At 35.0% G+C, this 22651-nt stretch overlaps 1 protein-coding gene across 1 annotated transcript; it reads right to left on the bottom strand.

Moving 5' to 3' along the window:
- Nucleotides 1-3486: 3486 nt before the first annotated feature.
- On the bottom strand, nucleotides 3487-15599 carry LOC119509903 (gastric triacylglycerol lipase-like). Its single transcript, XM_037803895.1, has 9 exons — nucleotides 15576-15599; nucleotides 15297-15414; nucleotides 13106-13304; nucleotides 12666-12775; nucleotides 11970-12106; nucleotides 10657-10803; nucleotides 6670-6741; nucleotides 4337-4411; nucleotides 3487-3720 (listed from the first exon to the last, which is right to left on the bottom strand). The coding sequence occupies exons 1-9, from the start codon at nucleotides 15582-15584 to the stop codon at nucleotides 3487-3489; spliced, it is 1101 nt and encodes a 366-aa protein (XP_037659823.1). The 5' UTR covers nucleotides 15585-15599.
- Nucleotides 15600-22651: the final 7052 nt, after the last annotated feature.

Raw genomic sequence — 22651 nt, forward strand, 5'->3', positions numbered from 1 at the left:
ATAGGTGAGAGAACAAGGGCATATAAACAGGAAAGTAAACAAAAGGCTCATTTGTTTGAACTTTTCAAATAGCTAAGTCTTTAATCCTTTTTGTTCTCAGTGTGTACATTTTTAAATACTAAATATGATTTTTGTTCTAGTGTGATCTGCCATTGCTGATAACCTGAAGGAACTTTCTGAAGCAATACAAATTCAGTTTGCAAGAGGTGCAAAAGCTGTGCTCAGATTCTTTTCTTAGCAGCCCTCAATTCCACTGCCTTTGCCCTTGCCTTGCCTTTTTTTTTTTTTCCTCTTAAATATTCTCCTCTCCTCCTCCTCTCTTTTCTTCTCTTTTTACCTCCCCTTTCAGGAGGTGGCTTACCCCTGGTGACATATGAAAGGATCTGGGGACTCCCTCGGGAAGACTTACATATTTCACAAGTCCATCATGGCTGTTGTTTTTACTTTAACCAGCAATCTGCCTCTAGATAATGGGTTGGCAAACTATAGCCCAAGGGCCAAATCTGGACCACCATCTGTTTTTGAATGGCCTGGGAACTAAGAAATCTTTTTACATTTCTAAATGGTTAGAGAAAAATCAAAAGAAGAATCATAAAAAATTATATGAAATTTCAGATTTCAGTATCCATAAATAAAATTTGAATGGAACATATCCATGCTTATTTGTTTAGGTGTAGCTGCTCTTGCACTACAATGATAGAGTTGAGTAGTTATGACAGTGACCATTTGGCCTGCAAAACCTAAATTATTTACTATCTGATACTTCACAGAAAAAGTCTGCTGATTCCTTGTCTAGATCACTGTTAGGCAGAACTCCCCACCCCAACACATACACAACGCACCCTTAGGAGCTCCCCCACAACTGACATGACTTGACATAAAACCCACTCTTAGCTAACTAACATAGCAGTCTGAGCAAGAACATAAACAAAAATTTTCCATAATATAATAAATTCCCTGACGTCAACTCCTTATCTTACACTGAACACTCCTGAGGTCAACTCCTTATCCTACCCTGAGCAAATCAATCCCCTGACTCAACTCCTTAATTCTCTATCTTATCCACCAACAATTATTCTCCCAACCCCCCTCCCAAAAAAGCTATAAAACTCTACTGCCACCTTTGTTCGAGGCTGTTGCCACTCAGGCTTCAGCCCACCTGCCTGCCTGTGGCTACAATAAAACTTTCTCCAGTTTAGCTTTGATCTCTTCTCTTTGGGGCAAAAAAACCTAACAATCAGTAATCTGTATGTTGTTCCCTGCTCACCTCCCTGCATGTCTTCAGCTCTGCAATCTCTGATCCAGACGGCTTTTTCTCTGCTAGGACTACTGTGGTGTTTTGAAGCTATATGCACCCCAGAAAAAAACACGTTCTTAAATCTAATCCATTCCTGTGGGTGTGAACCCATTGTAAGTAGCACCTTTTGATGAGGTTACTTTAGGGTGTGGCCCAACCTAATCAGGAAGGTCCTAATCCTATTTTTGAAGTCCTTTAAAAGCAGAGTGAAATTCAGACAGTTGGAGAGAAAGCCACAGGAAGTACGAAACTGAAACCGAGGAAACCCAGAAGGAAAGGGAGAGGCCAGGAATGGCCAACAGCCAGCCCCAGAACACTACAGTCTTAGAGAAGAAAGCATTGCCTTGATGTTGCTTTAACTTGGATTTTCTTTTAGCCTTCCTTAAAACCATAAGCTAATAAATTCCCATTGTTTAAGCCAAGTCATTGCGTGATATTCGCTTGAGTGGGCCTGGAAACTAAAACAACTACTTTATCTTTAGAATGTTCATCAAAGCTGTAATTGTCATAGCCCCAAATTGGAAACTACCCAAATGTCCCTCAACAGGTGAACGCATGGACAAACTATGGTAAATCTGTACAATGGACTACTTCTCAGCAATAAAAATGAATAAACTGTTAATACAGTATGGAAGAATCTCAAATGATTATGCTAAGTAAAGGAAATCAGATAAAAAAAGAATACCTACTTTATGATTTCATTTTTGTTTTTAACATTCTGGGAAAGGCAGTGACAGAAAACAGATCAGTAGTTGCCTGACAACGAGGCCTGGTTGAGATAGGCAACACAGAGCGGTGACAAAGAGGCACAAGGGAACTTAGGGGAGTGATGGATATGTTCATTATCTTGATTGTGGTGATGGTTTCACATGTATATTCATACGTCAAAACTTATTGAATTGTATAATTTAGAGATGTACAATTTATTACATGACAATAATAGCTCAATAAGCCTGTTTAAAAATAAGTGACTAAATTTCTTCCAGATATTATAGGTCAAAAAATAAAATTCCTTTCAGTAGTAGATTGCCATTATGTTTAGGAAAGTTTGTTATGGAAAACAAAGTGGTGGAGGGGTAGTGGTCAGTCTAGACAAAGGGATACTTAGACAAAAGGAAATTAAATAGCCTTCCATAATAAAATAAACCTAGTCTGGAAATTGTCCCCTGATAGTGGCAATACTGGAAATGAAATGCCTGCTGGATTCAGAGGGGGGTTGAAGTGAGAAAGTCCTTTTAATAGTGAAAAGAGAGACCAAAAGATTTTTCCCCGAGTATGCTATGGTGGTGAAACTGTAACGTCTGATATGTAAGCTTCTTTTGTACAGTAATTATTCTCTGTGAGCTTTAATATTTTATTAAACAGCCTTTTTGATGACACAAACAGCCTTTCTTTGCTGATACTTTATGGAAGGAGGGTGGATCAGTTGTGCCACACATGAGCCAAAGAAATGCTGAGAAATACAGAAACTGAGGGTGTGTACAGAAACACAAGACAAAATAATTCAGAATGAGAATTTTGAAAAAATAATAACCTCCCCACAATGTGCTCCTGTCCCCACCCAACCTCTGTTAACCCTCAGAAATACTGAGAAGGTTAATTTCCTTGTAGTTTTAGAAGATAGAGTCTCAAGTATTTGTGTGTTTGTGTGTGTGCACACACACACCTATTTGGTTGACCACAAAGTTCTAGAAGTTTTGAGGATCTTCGGGTTACATAAAGAATTTTTCTATCCTAAGTGTAGTGGATGGCAAACCACAAAAGGGTTTAAAGAAGGGAATGGCATTATGGGGTTAGTGTTTGAATAAGGTTACTCTGATATTCATAGAGAATTGAATGGGAGGCTCTAAAAATAGAGGTGGAGGGAAAAGTTCAGATTTTTTTTTCCATTAGCTAAGGTGGCTTGGTCGGGGCAAGTGCAATAATAGTGGGGTAAGTGGACAAATTGGAGTTACCTAGAAGGTAGAATCAACATGATTTGGTTGATAGATTAGGATTTGACAAAAAAGCAATTTGCAGACAACATTTACAGTGACTCCTAAAAATCATACCAATTGCATGGTTGAGGAAAATGATTAATTTCACTAGATCTATTTCAAAGAATCCTTATTAAGTCTTTTGTGAAAGAGAAAAATCAGTGTGACCACTCCTAAAGAAAATAAATTTAAGATCCAGAATTACGTGTACCCTTATGGGGTATTCTTCATTATGTCAATGATTTCATAATAAATAGTCCAAGGTGCTCTATGGCCAAAGATAAAATCTAAATGATTGTATGAAGGTAGCACCTTGAGGTAAGTGAGGTTGGGGATTTGCAGGAGTAGAGTTTTAACATCCTCGGGGTCAGCCAGGTTGTCCTTTAGACCAAACCACACTGCTGTTCTCACTTGCAAGTTCTTCACACTATACTGGGGAGGAATAGGCTAAAGGAAAAGAATGGAAGAAAGGAATGTTACATGTAACTATACTCTAAAAGCAGCAATAGGTAATGTGATAAGCGATTTTTTAAATTTTTAATTACTTTTTTTAAGGTTTAATTATAGTAACATATACAACTCAAAATTTCCCATTTTCACCCCTTTCAAGTCTACAATTCGCTGATATTAATTACATTCAAAATATTGTGCTACCATCACTACCATCCATTACCCCAACTTTATAGAAGCTCTGCATGTATTAAGCAATAAGTCCCCCCTCCTGCCCTGCCCCTGACCCCTGGTAATGTATGATCTATTATCTATCTCTTTGAAATTTTAAGTAAATCTTTTTAAGATAGAATTTGTCCTCTCTGAAAACAAAGAGGAGCCCTAAGGATCTGGGGAATCATAAGGAGCTGTCTTTTTGCTGTGCCTGAGGAGCCCACTCACATACCCAGGCACTTCGGAAAGTACCTCTGCTGCACTCAGTACCTAGTTCTACATAGCAAGTAAAATGGTTACAGCAACAAAATATGAAATAGTTTGAGTATAAATATGAAGTGGGAACTTTTTGCATCCTTTAAAAATTATGAGCTTTCTTATTTATTATTTAAAAATTTACCTGATTGTAGTGTTTCATGTTCTGAGCAAGACTTCCGTAATCATAAGCTCGAAGTATGTTAGTATAGTGATATGCCTTCAATTAATAAAATAAAATAAATAAAATAATAAAATACACAGAAGTTTAAAATGTCTTACTTGCTTGAGGCAACCATACAAAAAAAAAAAAAAAATACTCTAAACCTTCCAAAATAGGGAGTAAAACTAATAACCCCCAAAAAACACCAGTAATAGAGAATTTCTCTTCTTACTTTCCTCATAAACATTTGTCCCAGTCTAAAGAAAAATGATCTACAAGCCTCCCTAGGTTCTCTGGGATCTTAGTGCAGTTTTCACTGTTCCAGTAGAAGTTAAGTTGAAATGCACTGGGGGATGAACAGATCTTTCTAGGGGAGGCCATCCTTCAGTTTCCCCAGAGTTTATTTCCTTGTGCTTAAGCCAGCTCTAAGATACGCTTGGTACCTGTGGAAAGTGTCTGAGCTGTATAATTCGATCCCAACTTGGGCTCCACCGTTGAAGCATAAGAGAATAGAGGCACAGATAATAATAGCTAATGCTTCTTAGCACTTATTTATTGTTCACAGTGATTTCACGTGATTGCTCCTTTAATCCTCACTATGAGCCTATGAGATAGGTTCAATTATTATCTCCATTAAACTAGAAGAAACAGGGTCACAGGTTAAATAACTTGCCCATGGTTAACAGAGATCTCATTCAAATAGTTGTGTTAGCAACTGCAGTATGTTGACCTGCAGGCTGATAAGAAAATGATCAGGTGCCTGGGAATTAATAATGCACTTATGGCAAAGGATAAAAAAGATTTTTTCAGGCTCTGAATCTGCTCTGGTAAATACAATGCATTTCCTCATTCTGGAAAAGATAAAAACGACTAGACTGATAATAGCAAGTTACTTAAATATCAGATAGAGTTGAATCTGAGGCATTTATAACCTCAGGGATCCCTCGAGTTATTTGATCTACCTGGCTGGATGAGTGGGTACCATCTCATCTCTCGCCATTCTTTTTGGTTACCTTCACCAAGCTCCAAGTTTTTTTGTGGGAGAGAAAGCCCATTTATCGGTTAGCAGCATAAAAGTACAAATGTGTTCCCAATGTCGAATCACCCAACATATCTGCAGTGATCTAGAACAATTCATATTGTAGGTTCTCCCTGTGCAAGGATTTAAGTATCTGTCAACAAACACAGCAGAAGATGCTTCTTTGATAAGACCCGTGCTCCTTTTTGATTACGAGGAATCCTTTTAAAATATGAATAATTTCAACCTCTGATGAGTATTTTTGCAATTAAGATATCTATGTACTAAGCTATGCATGCTTTATAGTAATGTCAAAAGTCATCTCTATTTTCCCCCCTATTATGTATTGTTTTCTTATCTGTTTATGCACTGGATAAAGGGAGAGTCAGGGAGAGTCAGTCACAAGGTTTTCACAATTACACAGGCACACTGTAAAAGCTATATAGTTATACAATCATCTTCAAGAATCAAAGCTACTGGATTACAGTTCAACAGTTTCAGATATTTCCATCTCGCTATTCTAAAACACTAAAAAATTAAAAAGTGATATCTATGTAACACATAAGAATAACCTCCAGAGTGACCTCTCGACTCCATTTGAAATCTCTCAGCCAATGAAACTTTATTTTGTTTCATTTCTCTTCCCCCCTTTCAGTCCAAGAAGGCTCTCTCAATCCCACAATGCCAGGGCCAAGCTCATCACCACAAGTCATGTCCCATGTTGCCAGGGAGATTTACACCCCTGGGAGTCATGTCCCACATGGGGGGAGAGCAGTGAGTTTACCTGCAAAGTTGGCTTAGAGAGAGAGGCCACATCTGAGCAACAAAAGAGGGTCTCTGGGGGTGACTCTTAGGCATAATTATAAGTAGAAGTAGCTTCTCCTTTGCAGGAATTAGTTTCATAAAGGCAAACCCCAAGATCAAGGCCTTGAACTATTAAATTGTTCATCCCCAATGCTTGTGAGGATATCAGTAATTCTCCAGATGGGGAATTTTAATATTTCCACATTTTTCCCCAGTCCCTCAAGGGGGCTTTGCAAATACTCTTTTATTCTCTGCCCAAATTACTCTAGGATATATTGGGGTTTCACACCAACCTGTACAAACCAACCAGGTTTCACTCCCTATTGAGGTTCCATGTCATTATGGTGTTCGAAGAAAGGCATCTCTTGATGTTTCTCATTGATATCGCCTGCCTCCTCCCCTGCCCTCACCTGTGGACCACTATATTAATAGAGGCAATTTGGCTACTCTACAACACAGTAAAAAGTTGTTCAAAGCCCTTGAAAAGCCCTACCTGCAGTACGTGCAAAATATTTTGAAGAGAGGTTCCTGCCGGGTTTTGTGACAAATACACATCAATGCGACTCTGGAAAGAAATATTAGCCATCATTATTTCATCTTAAGGACTTGAAACCAAATGAAAAACTCAACTGAGATAGGATGCTAATCATAGCTTAACGTATCAGTGAGCAAGTAGAAGGTAAGTGGAAACTTTTAGTTAATTATACATTGAATTCGTGGCATTTTCTAGTACCTAAACTATGTTCATTGTATTAATTTGGAAATTTGGAGAAAGCATTAATTTATCACATTATTTACTGAAACTTTTAAAATTAATTGATCTAATCAAAATTATTCGATTAAAGTTTTAAAATATTGAAATTTTCATGTAAATAGCTTCTTACATTTCTTACGTGGTTTGATTTGAAACCTCTTTTGTTCTTCCTTAAACTGCTAGCAACCCTACACAGCCATGCTTGTATGTCATCAGTGTGGCCCATATCAGGCAGGCCTTTTACAGCTGCAAGGAACTTTGAGGTATAAAACCACTTTATAGTCACAGATATATAATTATGTTTTTATTAATCATTGAGTAAATGATTTGGCATACTTTTACCACAAGTTTTTTGGACTATACTGTATCATAAAGGTGTTGCTTGCATGCACACACACACACACACACACACAAAAAGGTGACTAACAGTTGGTGTGGCAATGCAGACTGCTAAATTTGGGAGATTAATCATGTCTTTTCCTCCTTGGAGTTCTCATAAGCAGAGGAAAGCAGATTGGTTAAGAAACATCAGTGGACACTTTGGTTAAAACATGAAAGTCCCACCTCCCTACAGGCCTGCATCTGACGTTTGCAAGGCCTAGAGCAAGAAAATATATAAATAAATAAATACATACATACATACATACATACATAAATAAATATGCTTATATGCCATGTTCATAAATATTTATTTGTTTCAAAGCAAGAACTGGTAAATAAAATATGTTCTGTCTCATTACTGAGAAAGAGAAAAGCAGGCCCTGACACCTAGGACTGGCCTGGCACCATCACCCAGGCTTTGCTGTCTCTTGTTGAGCACAAGCAGTTTTACAGAACATCAGAGGAGCCACTCTGCAACCCCCATTATTACCTGCCTGGCTACATCTGTGGGGAACCCCCACCCCACACACACACAGTCTCACAAGCAGAGCATAAGGGTGATAGCTGTCTGTATTCTGGGATGTGAAGTTGGCCCAGGCTTGGGAACGCTGCACTCAGGGTGTGATTGTTACGGTTTTCCGTGTTTTAAAAAATTATTGCCTATTATCGGTCAGGCATATTTCTAGGTTTTGTAGATTCATTGCTCAGTTTTCTCTCATGGGGCTTACAAACTAGTTTGGGGAAGACAGTTAAAATATAAGACAAGAAATAAAGCAGTTTTATGGGTAGCGTGAATTAAATGGTAAAAATCTTTTGAGTATTAAGCGTGGTAATCTCATTAGACCAATTAGGTAATAACAGCTGCCTTTCACAGAGAGCATACCACATGTATCTATGTAGTTGTAGGTGTTAAAATAAAATTTTCTGCAGCCCGACTGGGTTCAAAAACTGGTTCTGCTGTTTATTGGTCTTGTGACAATGGACAAGTTTTTTGGTGTTCCAGGCTTCGTTTATAAAATGGGGGTGATGAGGATAACAACTCGCCTCAAATGGCTGTTTAGAGGATAGAGTGAATCTTTTTAAAGCACTTAGCACAGTGCCTTGCATAGTATGGACTATAAGAAATATTTGTTACATAAATGGGTTGTCTGGCTAATGCTTTTGCTGCACCATGTCATTTAGTTATTACAAGCATCCTGAAAGGTAAATATTATGTACCCATTTCACAGATGAGGAAATTGAAGTATAGAGAAGGTAGCTGACTTAAGAATCCATATTTAATATGCGATGAGCTCTATGAGAATAGGGGCAGTGTTTTGTTTACCACTATTATCCCTGGAAATTTTAACTATCCATTTATTTAATTTACCACTTAGTTTTCAATTTAAATACCCAATTCTGTCTGTCTGATTCCGAAGTCAGCTGTTTTGTACTGCTCCCTCCCCTCCGCAGCCCTTCTCCCGAACTGCTGCCTCTCTTGATGTCCAGCTGGGTCTGCTGAATCGTTAAGAAACAACTGATGCCCCAGAAGATGAATCAGAGCTTGGGGCAGTGGTCCATACTCTTAACTAGTATGTGACTCAACCCCTACCTCTAAATAAAAAAAGCAGTTTCCATTTATGGAGCATTTATTCTATGCTAATCAAGTTACAATCAGGATCCAGGAAAAATTCTCTCTTCATTATCAGAAAATAAGGGACCAGAAAGAGAACATTGTCCATTTTAACAGACCCAACAAAAGGATCATCCCTGGAGCAATTAGTCTGTTATCACCACAATAATGCTGCGAAACAAAGCAACCCCAAACTCAACACCAAACATGGCTTCTCATGCTCAAGGGTCTTGCAGATTGACTGCCATTTGGCTAATCTAAGATCAGCTCAAAAGCGTAGCTGGCTTAGCTCCGGGCCATAGGTCAGGATCAGGTTTTTGGAATGGGGCTGAAGTTGCAGAAGCTAGCTAAGGTGTGTTCTCTTGACAGGTCACCATAGCTCAGGGGCCAGCCCGAAAACATTTAAACCCTCTTCTCGAATTGCAGTCGCTATCCTTCTATTGACCAAACCAAGTCATGTGGTCAAAGTCCAGCACCAAAAGTTAAGACAGGAGAGAATATTTGCTGAGCAATAATCCAAACCACCAAAGTAGATGTTTTCATTTGATTACAGGTTGGGTTAATCAACCTGCCTTTCAGTTTATATGGGAAGGGAAGAATTCTATCTATAAAAATGTGGACAAAAAGGAAGACCAAGTAAAATCCAAACAAGTATCTACAAGCACAGAATTTTTTAGGGAATTTATTTTATTCTGTGTTTTTCTTTTTCTGTTTTTCCACTCTGTAATTGATGTATGAGGAACAATATGCTCTGAAAGAAGCAGAGGGAAAATATGCCTTTGAAAAAGATTTGCTATAGTACAAATGACAATTTCAGACAGTAACTGCATCGTGTAATGAAAATATGAGGAGGCCACCTACTGTCTCATGCAATCTGAATACATCCAGGCCACAACTGATTACATTAAGGCTAAATGCCCATTCTGCCCTAAACAACATCTAGATTAAATCCTTCTGGCTGTTCCCCCCTCATGAAAATAGTCACTCTGGGCTGAGTAATGCCATCTGATCATGTTAATGTTCTCAAACACTCAATTACATATTTACATATCTCTCCCAGTGAACTAACTTCCTCTTCCATCCCAAACCTTATCCTTCCTCTATGTTCTCATTATGTTTCACCTCCATGATTAGCAAACTTTCTTATATATTTAATTTTATTTATGAAAACAGATGCTCAAAATAAACTTTTATGACAATAATTGCTTATTCAACATTGAGCTTATCATATTACCTTAATCTCCATGATGTCAAGAACATGCCTCTCTGGGTTACATTGTATAGCCAGTAACTAAGACAGTTCTGACATCTAATTATTGCCTAATAAGTTCTGGAATAAATGCATGAAAGGAGTGAATGGAAAAATAAATAAATTTTGGATCAAATTGACAACATGCTATCAGACTGCAATAATAAATTGAGTTTAAATACCTGCCAGGCTGCAAAATTGGGGGAGTGCAGATTCAAAATTAGCTTAATGAGTAAATAATAAAGAATGGTGACACTTCTTGCATTCTTGAATTTATGCTATAATTTAAAGAATGGTGACACTTCTTGCATTCTTGAATTTATGCTATAATTACATTTGTCAGTTACATTATAAAATAAAATTATATAATTCTAAGCAACTTATATCCTTACTTAAATTTTCTGTACTTTAGAAAACAGTAACGAATTCTTCCTAAATACCATTGGCTTTTACTTAGCATACATGTCCTTTTATTTATGCGTACCATGTTTATACTTTGTGGGTCAAATCCAAACACAGCAAAGTTGATCTTGCCACAGATAACATCTATTATATGATGGTTGCACAACTTTGTGCCAACAACCCGGTTTAAAATGGTCTGTGGGAGGACTTCTTGATCAGCAAATATAATCTACGAAAATAAAATTGAAAAAAAAGATATTGTTTTGCATTGTACACACACATGCACCACGACCACCACCATGGCAGCAGGGAGTTCTGAATCCCTCTGTGTTAGTCTGAAATACAACATTATGGCCTGTCCTAATCTAAACCTGATACGAGGGAATTATTTCCCTGATATTAGGAATTGGAAGGCAAAATACATTTTAGGAAGGCATAAAATGTTTATCTCAGTCTATGAAACACTGAAAAGCCATTTCTGGGTTGACTCGAGAAATGATCTGTAATTTATGGGGCTTTAAGAACCACTAAGTGTATTTAATTGTTTTTGCTCTGAAACTATACATGATGACATTTTGTGCTTCAAGTTTGACTCTGCAGTATGGACTGGCATAAGTCAATGGATAGCGGATAATGACTTCTGTAATGGTCATTTAATTTTAATATTAAATTTTAGAAAATTGTACATATTTGGTCTTGAAGACTCTGTATAGTCATTTTCTTTGAAGAGATTAAATAAAGCTCCTGGGTTGCTTCCAAATCAAAAATTCAAAGAGGAAAACTGTTTCTGTTTTATTGTTATTTATTTTTATTACTTACTTTAGTAACAGTAGGCCCAAGAACAGACAAACTGACCTAGCAGGACATTTGGAATGAAAAGTCTTGAGTAGGTATTTAAAATCACCCATGATTGTAAAAACTGCTGTGATTTTTTTTTTTTATTGATGCCTAATTAAAGCAGCTTCTTTGGAAGTATAAGAAGAGAAATTAGATTGTACAGAATACTGTGTTGTATGAATAATTTTCTGATTGTCCTTTTCCATTATAATAAAGGAACTTGAAAAAAGGAAGGGGGTTGTAATCACCTCAGCTATTGCATGTAAGAATAATAGATTTCAGGGGTAGATAAGTTCAAACATCTCTTGTTTAGAGATGAAGAAACTGAAGCTAGAATTGGTTAAGTAATGCATTCAAGGTTAAACAGTTTGTTACCAGCAAAACTGGATTTGTAACCCAGATCTCCTGGCTCAGAGTCAGAGAATTCTCTCTATTGCATCTTGCTGTTTTGTAAACCTGTTTGATAATTAAATTTTCTCTCGATGTCTGAGTCAAAGAATGGTAGCAATATAGCTGATATATGTTGTCAACAATTTTTGTGAGAGATAGCATGCATACCTTGTATAATATTGAGGGAACGTTTAGGAATATTTTTGTAGGGCCTCTTGCGTGTTCCACGTAGAAGACTGGGGCTAATGCGAAAAAAGTTTTGATTCGTTGGGCCAACATTGGAAAATTAGAAAATGCTATAAATGCTGAAATAAAATAGGAAACATTAAAAAAATAAGCTTTTCTGATGCTAAGAAGGAAAAGTATTATTAAATTTTCTACATGAATGAGCAAGGGAAGTATACAGAGAATTTATGTACAATAAATGTATATATAGATGCATATAAAGATTGTAATTAGAATATTTCTTTGTACTCTGTTTTTCACTCAAAATAAATCATGAGTATTGTTTAAAAAATGATTTTGATGAGTCACCAATATGTTATTAAATGGATATACTATAATTTAATTGGCTATTTCCCCACAGTTGGCTGTTCATGTTGCTTTACATTGCTATTCTAAACAACTCTGAGATAAAATTCTTATTCATAAATATTTGAGGCACGACTTTTCCACCTATTGAAACTAGTCATTTATATGAACTGTCAAATCAACCAATAGTGTTTTGTCCCATCTCCACTTTATTGACACTCCCCAAATAGTGTTCTCATCTCTGCCTTAAATGCAAAGAATTCAAGTGGTAGGCAGGGGTACCATGGAGAGGAGCAGTGGTAGATAATCGTATGTGAGTTAGTCTAAACATACCGATAAGGGTGCCTTGGGAATGCCCCACATAATAGATCTGTTCCTGTCCAGTTTTCTTTATGATGAAGTTGATTGATGCTGGAAGGTCATATTTGGCCATTTCATCAAAACTATTAAGAATTTAAAGTAAAATAAATCAAGCTATTTTTAACCTTATAATTTCAGCATATTACTTCTAACATTTACCAAAACAGCAAATCCTAGATTCCTATACTATGTACATTCATTTCCTGTGACTTTGAGTTTCTGTATTGAGGCAATACTGAAGATATCATGGGGAATTATGTCTCACTTATACATTTAGTAGAACTTGCCTGGTTTAAATCAAGGTGTTTTACTTAATTTTAACAAAACAGTCACAGTTGAAATATCTCTTGTTCTAAAATGGGTAAAAAAACCCTTGCATAAAACAAAATGAAATATCATTCCCATTATTCTACCTGAAGGCCCAGAATTCTTTTGAATCTGTTGGTAAGTATAAATGCTCACGGGAAAATGTATTTCCTCGGCTGTTCCCCAACCACACATCATAACCAGCGTCTGCCAGAATGAAAGCTAGGCTGTTGTTGGGCAGGTTGGAAATCCAGGAAGCAGCAGATGCCAACAAACCATGCTGCAAAAACACAACAGGCTGTAGGGCTGGAAAGGAAACGAGGGGAAATTATAACAACACTGTCTTTGCAACATTTCTCCTAGAGAAATTTTGGTCTAGTTTTCTCACGTTCCATTTTAAAGAAATTAGGTAAATGAGATTATTATATTGTTTTTCATGCAATGTAACTGGTAATGAAAACATGAATGAAATTATAGGTTCTTAGAGGTTTGGATGAGTAGTTTAAAAGATAATGTACAGGATTTAAAAAGTGTCATAAGTTTCAATAACCATGCCTGTCTATAAGTTGCATTGCTGCATGAGGCACATGTAACCCAGAAATCCTTCTAAATGGCATTAAATTTAAAGGAAAACAAAAAAATTCTGTAGATGGTTCCAATTATGTGCTTGTAATATACTTGTAATTCTTCCCTCCCTCCCTCCCTTCCTTCTTTCTCTTGTTTCTCCATAACTTATATCTATGTCTCTCAGTATTAGAAAAGCCAAGATTTGTACAAAACATGCTTGGAAATCCTATTTTTAAAGAAGGCAGGCTCTCTTTGTATTTTCACTATTCTCTGTAATGAGAAAGAACTTGGAGCTCACTCTAATTTATCATGACAGCTTGTTTCACATGTACGTTTTGCACTATTTCAAGAAGCAGATAGTTAAAGAGTTTTGAATTTCCTTACAGCAGATCAACATTTTATATTTGAGTAAATGGAATATAGTTTAGTTGTAAGTTTGGGTTTTATGTTTTCTTGAGCACTTATTCTAACTCATAAAAAAACATTTTTTGTAACTTTTACCAAAAAATGATTGAATACTGAAAAGTTTTTTTTTTAACTTGAATGTATGTCTCCTACTTATTGTCTTTTGCCATTCACTTTTCTGGTTTTTTTTATTTATCACTACCATGTAAAGTAAAAACTTAAGATGTGAATTTTATTGTATATAATGCACTTTAAAATTATCATTAAATATCATTGTAAACCTAATGGCTCAATAACTTTTCTATTATTATTGTTAATGTCCATTGAATACTGTTTCATTTGAGCCATAAATTATATTCCTCTACAGATACATGAATTATTTTTAAAGAGTCTCACTCAGTAAGAAATGATTTTCTATTATGTGTAATAGTTATTTATGAAAATTGCTATTTTGATCAATTGTGCACTAAGAAAAACAACTTATTTCAGGCATATAAAAATCATTTAGAACTTTAAGACCTCCGGAAATTAAATATATCAGTTTAAATTTATATTCATATTTTGTTTCAGGATCATTGGATAGATTGGCCACTTATAAAATCTTCAACAGTAAAATTATATTGCATTGGAATCAAATTCTGTGAGGGAAGTGGAAGAGAAAATACCATGGTAAAAATCTCTGAGAAGTATGCATCATTTATGTATGGATAATGGTAGTATCAAATCTCTGATATTTATTAGTTTCATTGAAAGGAATGCTGCTAGAGTTTTATCTTTAAATGTCAATATTTTTAATACATAGGAAAATTATAGTTTTGCAACTGTTTAAAATACTTGCATGTCATCTTTAAAATATGCTCAGTGAAATGTCAAATTTTAAATTTCTTTTAAGGGTACACTAGCAAAATAAGTTGAAGACAGATGAGTATATAGGAATTTATAGGAAAACAGAGGTAAGATACCCAGACCAAACTTGGGGATAGTGTAGACATGGGCTTAGATCTTTTTCCAAAGAGGAGGATGCTTCATCTGAATTTTGAAGGACAATTAAGAGTCTGCTACATTTCTTTCCCTTCAGAGAAAACAAGTTCTTCAGATCAAGTAGCATTTTTGGTGAAGACAGATGAGTATATAGGAATTTATAGGAAAACAGAGGTAAGATACCCAGACCAAACTTGGGGATAGTGTAGACATGGGCTTAGATCTTTTTCCAAAGAGGAGGATGCTTCATCTGAATTTTGAAGGACAATTAAGAGTCTGCTACATTTCTTTCCCTTCAGAGAAAACAAGTTCTTCAGATCAAGTAGCATTTTTGGTGACACCTACCAAAATCATTAGTTTTTATTTTCCCGTGAGGAATCCGATTGACTCCCAAGATAAAGCCATCTTCAGTCACAACCTTATATTCTTCATTTGGGTAGCCCCAGTAGGAAATTATCTGACTCTAAAGTGGAGAAAGGAGAGATTACTTGAGCTTTAACTTTTAAAATAAAGTCCAACAAGTTTATTTTGATATTTCACTTAAGTAACTGTTACATAAAGCAAAAAATGTTTTTGTTTTGTCATAACAATAATTTTGTATGCTTTTCTAAGGAAATAACTTACAATATTCATCCAGGCTTCAGGATTCTCAGGTTTATGATGTCCGGTGGAATTATGTGTCAAACACATTACTATTAAAAGCTTCCACATTTTCTATTTCCCCTGCAAGGTGTAAATTGTTAGAGATTAATTTAAATTTTTATAAAGTAAAATAAGAAAGATAAATTCAAAACTCTAAAAGGGGAAATCAAATATGACATGTGATAAGAGTTAAGGGTTGGTTGGATTCAATTGCTTGAATTCAAACTGCAGCCTATCACTTACTAGCTGAATTGCCCAAGGCAAATTATCTAGTTTCTCTTTGCCTCAGTTTCCTCATCAATAAAATGAGGATAATAATAACACCCATCTCTTGAACTATTTGAACATTCACTTTAAAAAAATTTAATTTCTTTTTTTATTATTTGAGAAGCTGTAGGTTTACAGAAAAATCAAACAGAAAATAGAGAGTTCCCATCTACCACCCACCGTTATTAATACCTTGCATCATTGTGGTATATTTGTTACATTTGATAAAAGAGTATTATTATAATTGTACTATTAACTTTAGTACATGGTTTCTATTAGGGTTCACTTTTTTTTTTGTACAGTCCTATGTTGCTTTTAATAATTTTTTTTCTGGTAACATATATACAACCTAAAATTTCCCCTTTTTAACTACATTCAAATATATAATTCAGTGCTGTTAATTATGTTCACAATGTTGTGCTATGATCACCACCATCCATTACCAACACTTTTCCATCATTAAATTTTAATATAGGAAAACACATAGGATACTACCAAACACATTGTAGACATTAAATAAATATTAACTAATATTTTAAATTTCAAAACTTAAAATGAATTGATAATGAAATATTTGTGTTGTCTTGTCTGCCATGTAAGGATGGGTATATAACTTGTATTAACATTATTAAACAAAACTCTTCAGTCAGTAATCCCTAGGCAACCTAGTTTTTGCTACAGCTGAATTTGAAATAATCAGTCGTACCATATGTAAATATAGAACCATTTACACATTCAGGTTGAAGTCCAGGCCAGTACTGAATGAGATTGAAGTGACTGTTACTTCTCTGGTGTTTACTCAGTTTAGTGTACTAAATGTTAATATCTAGTGAACATGACTATTCTCATAATTTAAACAGGATATTGTGTCCCTTATACATAGTCCATCCAAATTTGATGTAAATTCTAAACTTTCATAGTAACTCCTCTGTCAAGATGGTAAAATAAAAGCCCCTGAAACTTCTCTTCTACTCCAGGCTTGTAGAAAGAGTAACATAATTTAAAAGTTTTTAATACTGAGCCATGCTGGAAAAGGCAGTGGGGTGGGGTGGGGTGCAGTGGGGGGAGACAACAACTATGGATCGTAGTACAGCCCAGTCAAATGGGGTTTATTCTGCGAATGTAAGGTTGGTTCATCACTCTAAAATCGATGAATATAACTCACCATATAAACCAACTAAAGAAGAAAAAACATGATCATTTCAGTAGATGAGAAAAAGCATTTAAACAAAATTCAAAATCCGGTCATCATAAAACCTGTCCACAAACTTGGAATAAAGAGGACCTTTCTTTATCTGATAAAGGCCATCCGTTTAAACAAACAAACAAAGAAAACCTCCTAAGCTAAGATCAACTTAATGGTGGAAAACTGAATATTTCCTGTTGAGATCTGGAACAAGGCACTCACCACTCCTATTCAATATCATACTGGAATCCTTGCTAGTTACAATACTGAGAGGCTAAGAAATAAAGGGCATATAGATTGAAAAGAAACACACAATTCTATCTCAATATTCAGATGCTATAATTGCCTCCACAGAAAATCCCAAATAACCTATCCACGAAAGCTCTTAGAAATAATATGTGAGCTTAATATGGTCAAAAGATAGATGGCTAATATGAAGATCATTTTATTTCTATGTATTAGAAATACGTAACTGGAAACTATTTTTTTAAAGCTAATTTATAATAGCACTAGAAAGCATGAAATACTAAGTATGAATCTAACAAAATATGTGCAAGTTCTGACTGCTAGAAATTACAAAAAGAACCTGATGAAAGGAATCAAGAATATCTTTAAAAAACGGAAAAATAAACCATGTTCATGAAGAAATATTTTGTTTTCACTGTATCATGAAGATGTCCATTGTCTCCAAATTGATCTGTAGATTCAATACAATCAAAATCCCAGTGGTATTTTTTTTGTAGCTAGTAACAATCTGATTCTAAAATATGTATGGAAAATCAAATGAATTATAAAAGTCAAAACAATTTAAAAAAATAAGAACCAAGTTGGAGGACTCACATGACCTGATGTTAAATATATAAAGCTAGATAATTGAGGCAGTGTGGAATTGATGCAAAGCTAAACAGATTAATGGAAGTAGCATAGAGTTCAGAAATAGATCCATACATTTGTAGAGAACTAATTTAGGCAAAGGTGCAAAAGTATTTCAGAGGAAAACAGTCTTATCAACAAATGTTGCTGAAACAATAGGTCACATCATTTATAAATAGATCATAGATCTAAATGTAAAAGCTAAAACTATAAAACTGCTAGAAGAAAACATTGGGGAACAAATTTTGTTGCCTTGGATTAGGCAAAGATTTCTTAGATATAACACCATAGCACATGATTCATAAAAGAGCAAGTTGATAAAATCAAAATTTAAAACTGATTTTCAAAAGACACTGTTAAGGATAAGAAAGGATGCACATATTCTGGGAGAAGATATTTGTAAATCGTATGTCAGATAAAGGACTTCTATCCAGAATATATAAAGAACTCTTAAAACTCAATAAAAAGAAAATAAACAACCCAATTTTTAAAAATGGGCAAAATATTTTAATAGTTACTGTGTTGGTTTGAATCTATTATGTCCCCCACAAAAGCCATATTCTTTAATGCAATCCTGTGGGGGCAGACTGATTGGTCTGTTTATTAGGGTGGAACCTCTGATTGAATTATTTTCATGGAGGTGTGGGCCCCATCCATTCAGAGTGGGTCTTAATTAAATCACTGGAGTTCTATAAGAGAGCTCACAGACAGAAGGAGCTCAGAGCAGCTGAGAGAGACTTTTGGAGAGACACTTGGGAGCTGTCAGAGATGCTCAGAGATGCTTGGAAATGCAGACAGAAGAACGTTTGGAGATGCTTAGCTAAGAGATGAAGCCCAGAGTTTGCCCCGGAGAAACCAAGAGAGGTCCCCCAGACACTTAGAGAGAAACACCCTGGGAGAAAGAAGCAAGGATGCACAAGATCTGAGAAAGAGGAGCTAAACCACAACCCTGGACCAGCAGATCCAGCCACGTGCCGTCCCAGCTAACAGAGGTGTTCCGGACACCATTGGCTGTTATTTAGTGAAGGTGTCACCTTGTTAATATTTTAGTCTGGACTCTTCTATGGCCTTAGAACTGTGACTTTGTATCCTAATAAATCCCCTTTATAAAAGCCAATCCCTTTCTGGTATTTTGCATTCTGGCAGCATTAGCAAACCGGAACAGTTACTTTAACACAGAAGACAGTACAGAAGATAAATATGCAAATGAAAAGATTTTCAACATCATTTGCTGTTAGGAAAATGCAAAGTAAAACCACAAAAAGATACTACGACTCACATAGTACAATGGCTGAAACTAAAAAGACCTGCCATACCAAGTTTGGCAAAGCTGTGGAGGAACTGGAACTCCTATATACTGCTGATGGGAATGTAATATGGTAACAACACATTAGAGACCAGTTCAACAGTTTCTTAAAATGTTAATATACATTTCCCATATAATCCAATCATTCCTTTCCTAGGTATTTACCCAAGATAAATGGAAGTATGTGCACGTATATAGACTTGTATACAAATGTCCATGGCAGCTTTATTTTTAATTGCCCAAAACTTAAAACACCATCAACAGGTGAATGCATAAACAAACTGATATATTCACACAGAAGAATGCTACTTAAAAATAAAAAGAAATGAACTATTGATTCAATTTACAATGAGGATGACTCTCAAAATAATAATGCTATATAATTAACATTGTTTACATTAAATTTTAGTGTATCTGAGCAGCTTACTTTTGTTTAATATTTTTCAGAAGTAGGTTTTAAGTCTTTATTTTGGACTTTTTTGGGTCATTTTGATTTAAGTTTATAACTTTGTGCCTTGCAAGCCAAGCCAGAAACAAAAAGAGAACATACTATATGATTCCATTTATATAATAAAATTCCAGAAGAAGCAAGCCAATGTATAGTGACATAAAGTAGATCTGTAGTTTTGTGTGGAAGAGAAGGGGTGGGGGGATTGGAGAAAAATTACAAATGAGTACAAGGAAAATTTTGGTGGGGCACGAGTTTCACAGTGTACACATATTTTAAAACTTACAAATTGTATACTTTATGTGTAGTTTATTGTATGCCAATTATGCCTCAATGAAGATGATAAAAATAATGTAATATGAAAATGAAATGAGTTAGAAAAGTAGGAGAAAGGTATTAGAGATTAATTACAGCAATTTCTTGTCTTCTTTAGTAGGAAAATGGATGGTTAAGATTTACTGAAATATTTAGAAGCATCTTTAAAAATAGAGAAATATAATTTATGATTCTCAAATTAGTAGAGGGGAAAACAAGTAAAGAAAGGTTTTCAATACCAAAAGGAATCCATTAAAAAGGAAAAAAGTAACAAAGAAAATGATGGTAACTAAAATAAGAGGGCAGTAGAAGTAATTTTTTAGCTATTGTGATAAATTTAATTAGATTACACATATTTAAAACTTTAGAGACTTTTAGAAGTGGTGTCATATATTTGTTATATGTAGTTTGTGAAATACAAAGATACAAACTTAAACCAAAATGATCCCCAAAGCAGAACAAAATAAAGGATGGGAAACCTATATCTAGAAAATATTAAACAAAAATAAGCTGGTCATTAGACACACTAAAATTTAAGGTAAAATTATATTTATCAGGATGAAGCTATAAACATAAAAATAAAGGAAACAAATCATCAGAAATACATAATAGTCCTGAACCTATAAATAAACTCTCAAGATAGATAAAGCACAAACTGCCAGATTCACAAGAAGAAATTGAGTTATTCTTTAGTAGAGTTGGGAATTTTAGTCCAGCTGCTGCATAAATGAATAATACATCAAACTAACAATAGCAACAACAAAATCAACAGAGATGCAAGAGTTTGGAACAAAACAATTAGCAAGATTGATCAGAAAACCTGTACCCACAAACATATTATTTTCAAGCATTCATGAAATGTTTACCAAAATTAAGGGAGATTATGAAACCCCAACATGAATTGTATTTTTAGACAAAAAATGTTGCAATCATATTCTATAGTGAGAGGAAGCCTTCTTCCCTTTCTAGAGGTAATCAATGTTAGCAGCTTATTGTTTAGGCTTATTTACTTTTCAAATATATATTCATTCATTTTTAATATGTAAATGGATTATTTTTACTTATTTTCAACAAGTTTGTTTTTTCCTTATAAAAATATGTTCTTAGAGATCTTCAGTAATAAAGATCTCTTTATAAAATATTGAATTCTATATCAGAGTAAGAATAGTGCCATAGTATGAATGTGCCTTCAGTTATTATTTAACTATTCTTGTATTGATAGACATTTAGGTTGATACCATTTTTTTTAATCCCTTTCAAATTTGCAAGAATTTTGTTAGATAGATACCAAGAATTAGAATTGTGAGGGCAAAGGCATATACTTTAAAATTCAGATAAATGGCAAAATTTTGTTTAAAAATATAAAATTATACTCCAAAAATTATACTAGCAATTTACCATCCTACAAAAAAATGTTTGGGAGTGCTCAAATTTTCTTACAACTTTGTCAGTATATTTTTGATCTTTAAACTATAGAAAAATATGGTATTTTTGTAATTTCCCAATTTGGGGGTTATTGATAGAATAGCTTTTTTCATTCCAAGATGATGTCTGTAGGGATCACACACATGCACACACACACACATTCCAAATATATTCTGATATGTGTGTATGTAATGTGTATATGTATGTGTGTATAAAATTTATATAATTCTTGCTTGGCATAGTGATTGAAGGAGGTACCAAAACAATTCCCAACATGTTTCAAATTGGTGTTATACCCATCAGTCCAAGTTCACACATACTTTAATTAATATTTATATAACAGTTCAAATCAATTTCTGTTTTCCCATTCTTCTGTCTCTCAAATGTAGCCTTCAATTAACTACAACACATTACACTTGCCTATAACTTTCTCCACCCTAATATTTGTGTGTGGAGAAAATATGGCTGTTTGTCAGATTATTTTGTAAAATCCATATTGAGCCGTGACATAGGAGAATTTTGTCTTTGAATGGTAAAATGCATTCATTCACTTTTATGCAAATTTTTGTGTATGCTGCTTATTCTTTATAATACTAAATATGCCTCATACTTACAAAAAATAAGATGAATTAGATCTAAGGAGTATATTGTGGACATTGGGATATGGAGGTGTATAGAGGAGAAAACAGGATCATGTAACATCAATCTAAGCCAAAAATAAGTTGGTAGGTGGGTAGGTAGGTAGGTAGGTAGATCATAGATAGACAGACAGATGAGTGGATAGATAAATAAACTCCAAACAGTGACAATTCTACGAGGGATGTGGCAGAATTCAAGGTTCATAAATGAAAGCAATAAAAGGTGTGGCTAATTTGCTTTTCTCTCTGAGTGGAAGAGAGATATTGAGTCTAACAGATACTTTCTGTTTGAATCTCGTAACCTCTAGGGGGCTCCTCTCCTGGAGTCACCCCATGACCTGGAAAGCCTTGACTGAGTCAGATCTGTAGGTAACCTCTTTTTGGCCCCCTCCTCCAATCTTCACGAGACACATCATCTGACCATGCTAGGGTGCAGCTGCCTTGGCCCACCTCCAGTCTTCAACACTGAGATAACCGGATACAGGCTCAGTCATTGTAGGAAGTCAGAAGATAGAGGAGCAGATACAACTGGGAATATGGCGAAGGGAGTAAGAGAGGGTCTTTTTTCCAAAGGCAGAGGTGCTAAGTATCAGAGACAGA

The sequence above is a fragment of the Choloepus didactylus genome, chromosome 15 (genome assembly GCF_015220235.1).
Source record: "Choloepus didactylus isolate mChoDid1 chromosome 15, mChoDid1.pri, whole genome shotgun sequence".
NCBI classification, from domain to species: Eukaryota; Metazoa; Chordata; class Mammalia; order Pilosa; family Megalonychidae; genus Choloepus; species Choloepus didactylus.

What these genes read in the sequence shown, in the direction of transcription:
- LOC119509903 (XM_037803895.1), bottom strand. An exon ending in TTCCCTCAATATTATACAAG is followed by an intron (nt 10,804 to 11,969) that starts GTATGCATGCTA and finishes TTATTTTCGTAG; the next exon opens with ATTATATTTGCTGATCAAGA. An exon ending in ATATTTTGCACGTACTGCAG is followed by an intron (nt 4,412 to 6,669) that starts GTAGGGCTTTTC and finishes TATTAATTGAAG; the next exon opens with GCATATCACTATACTAACAT.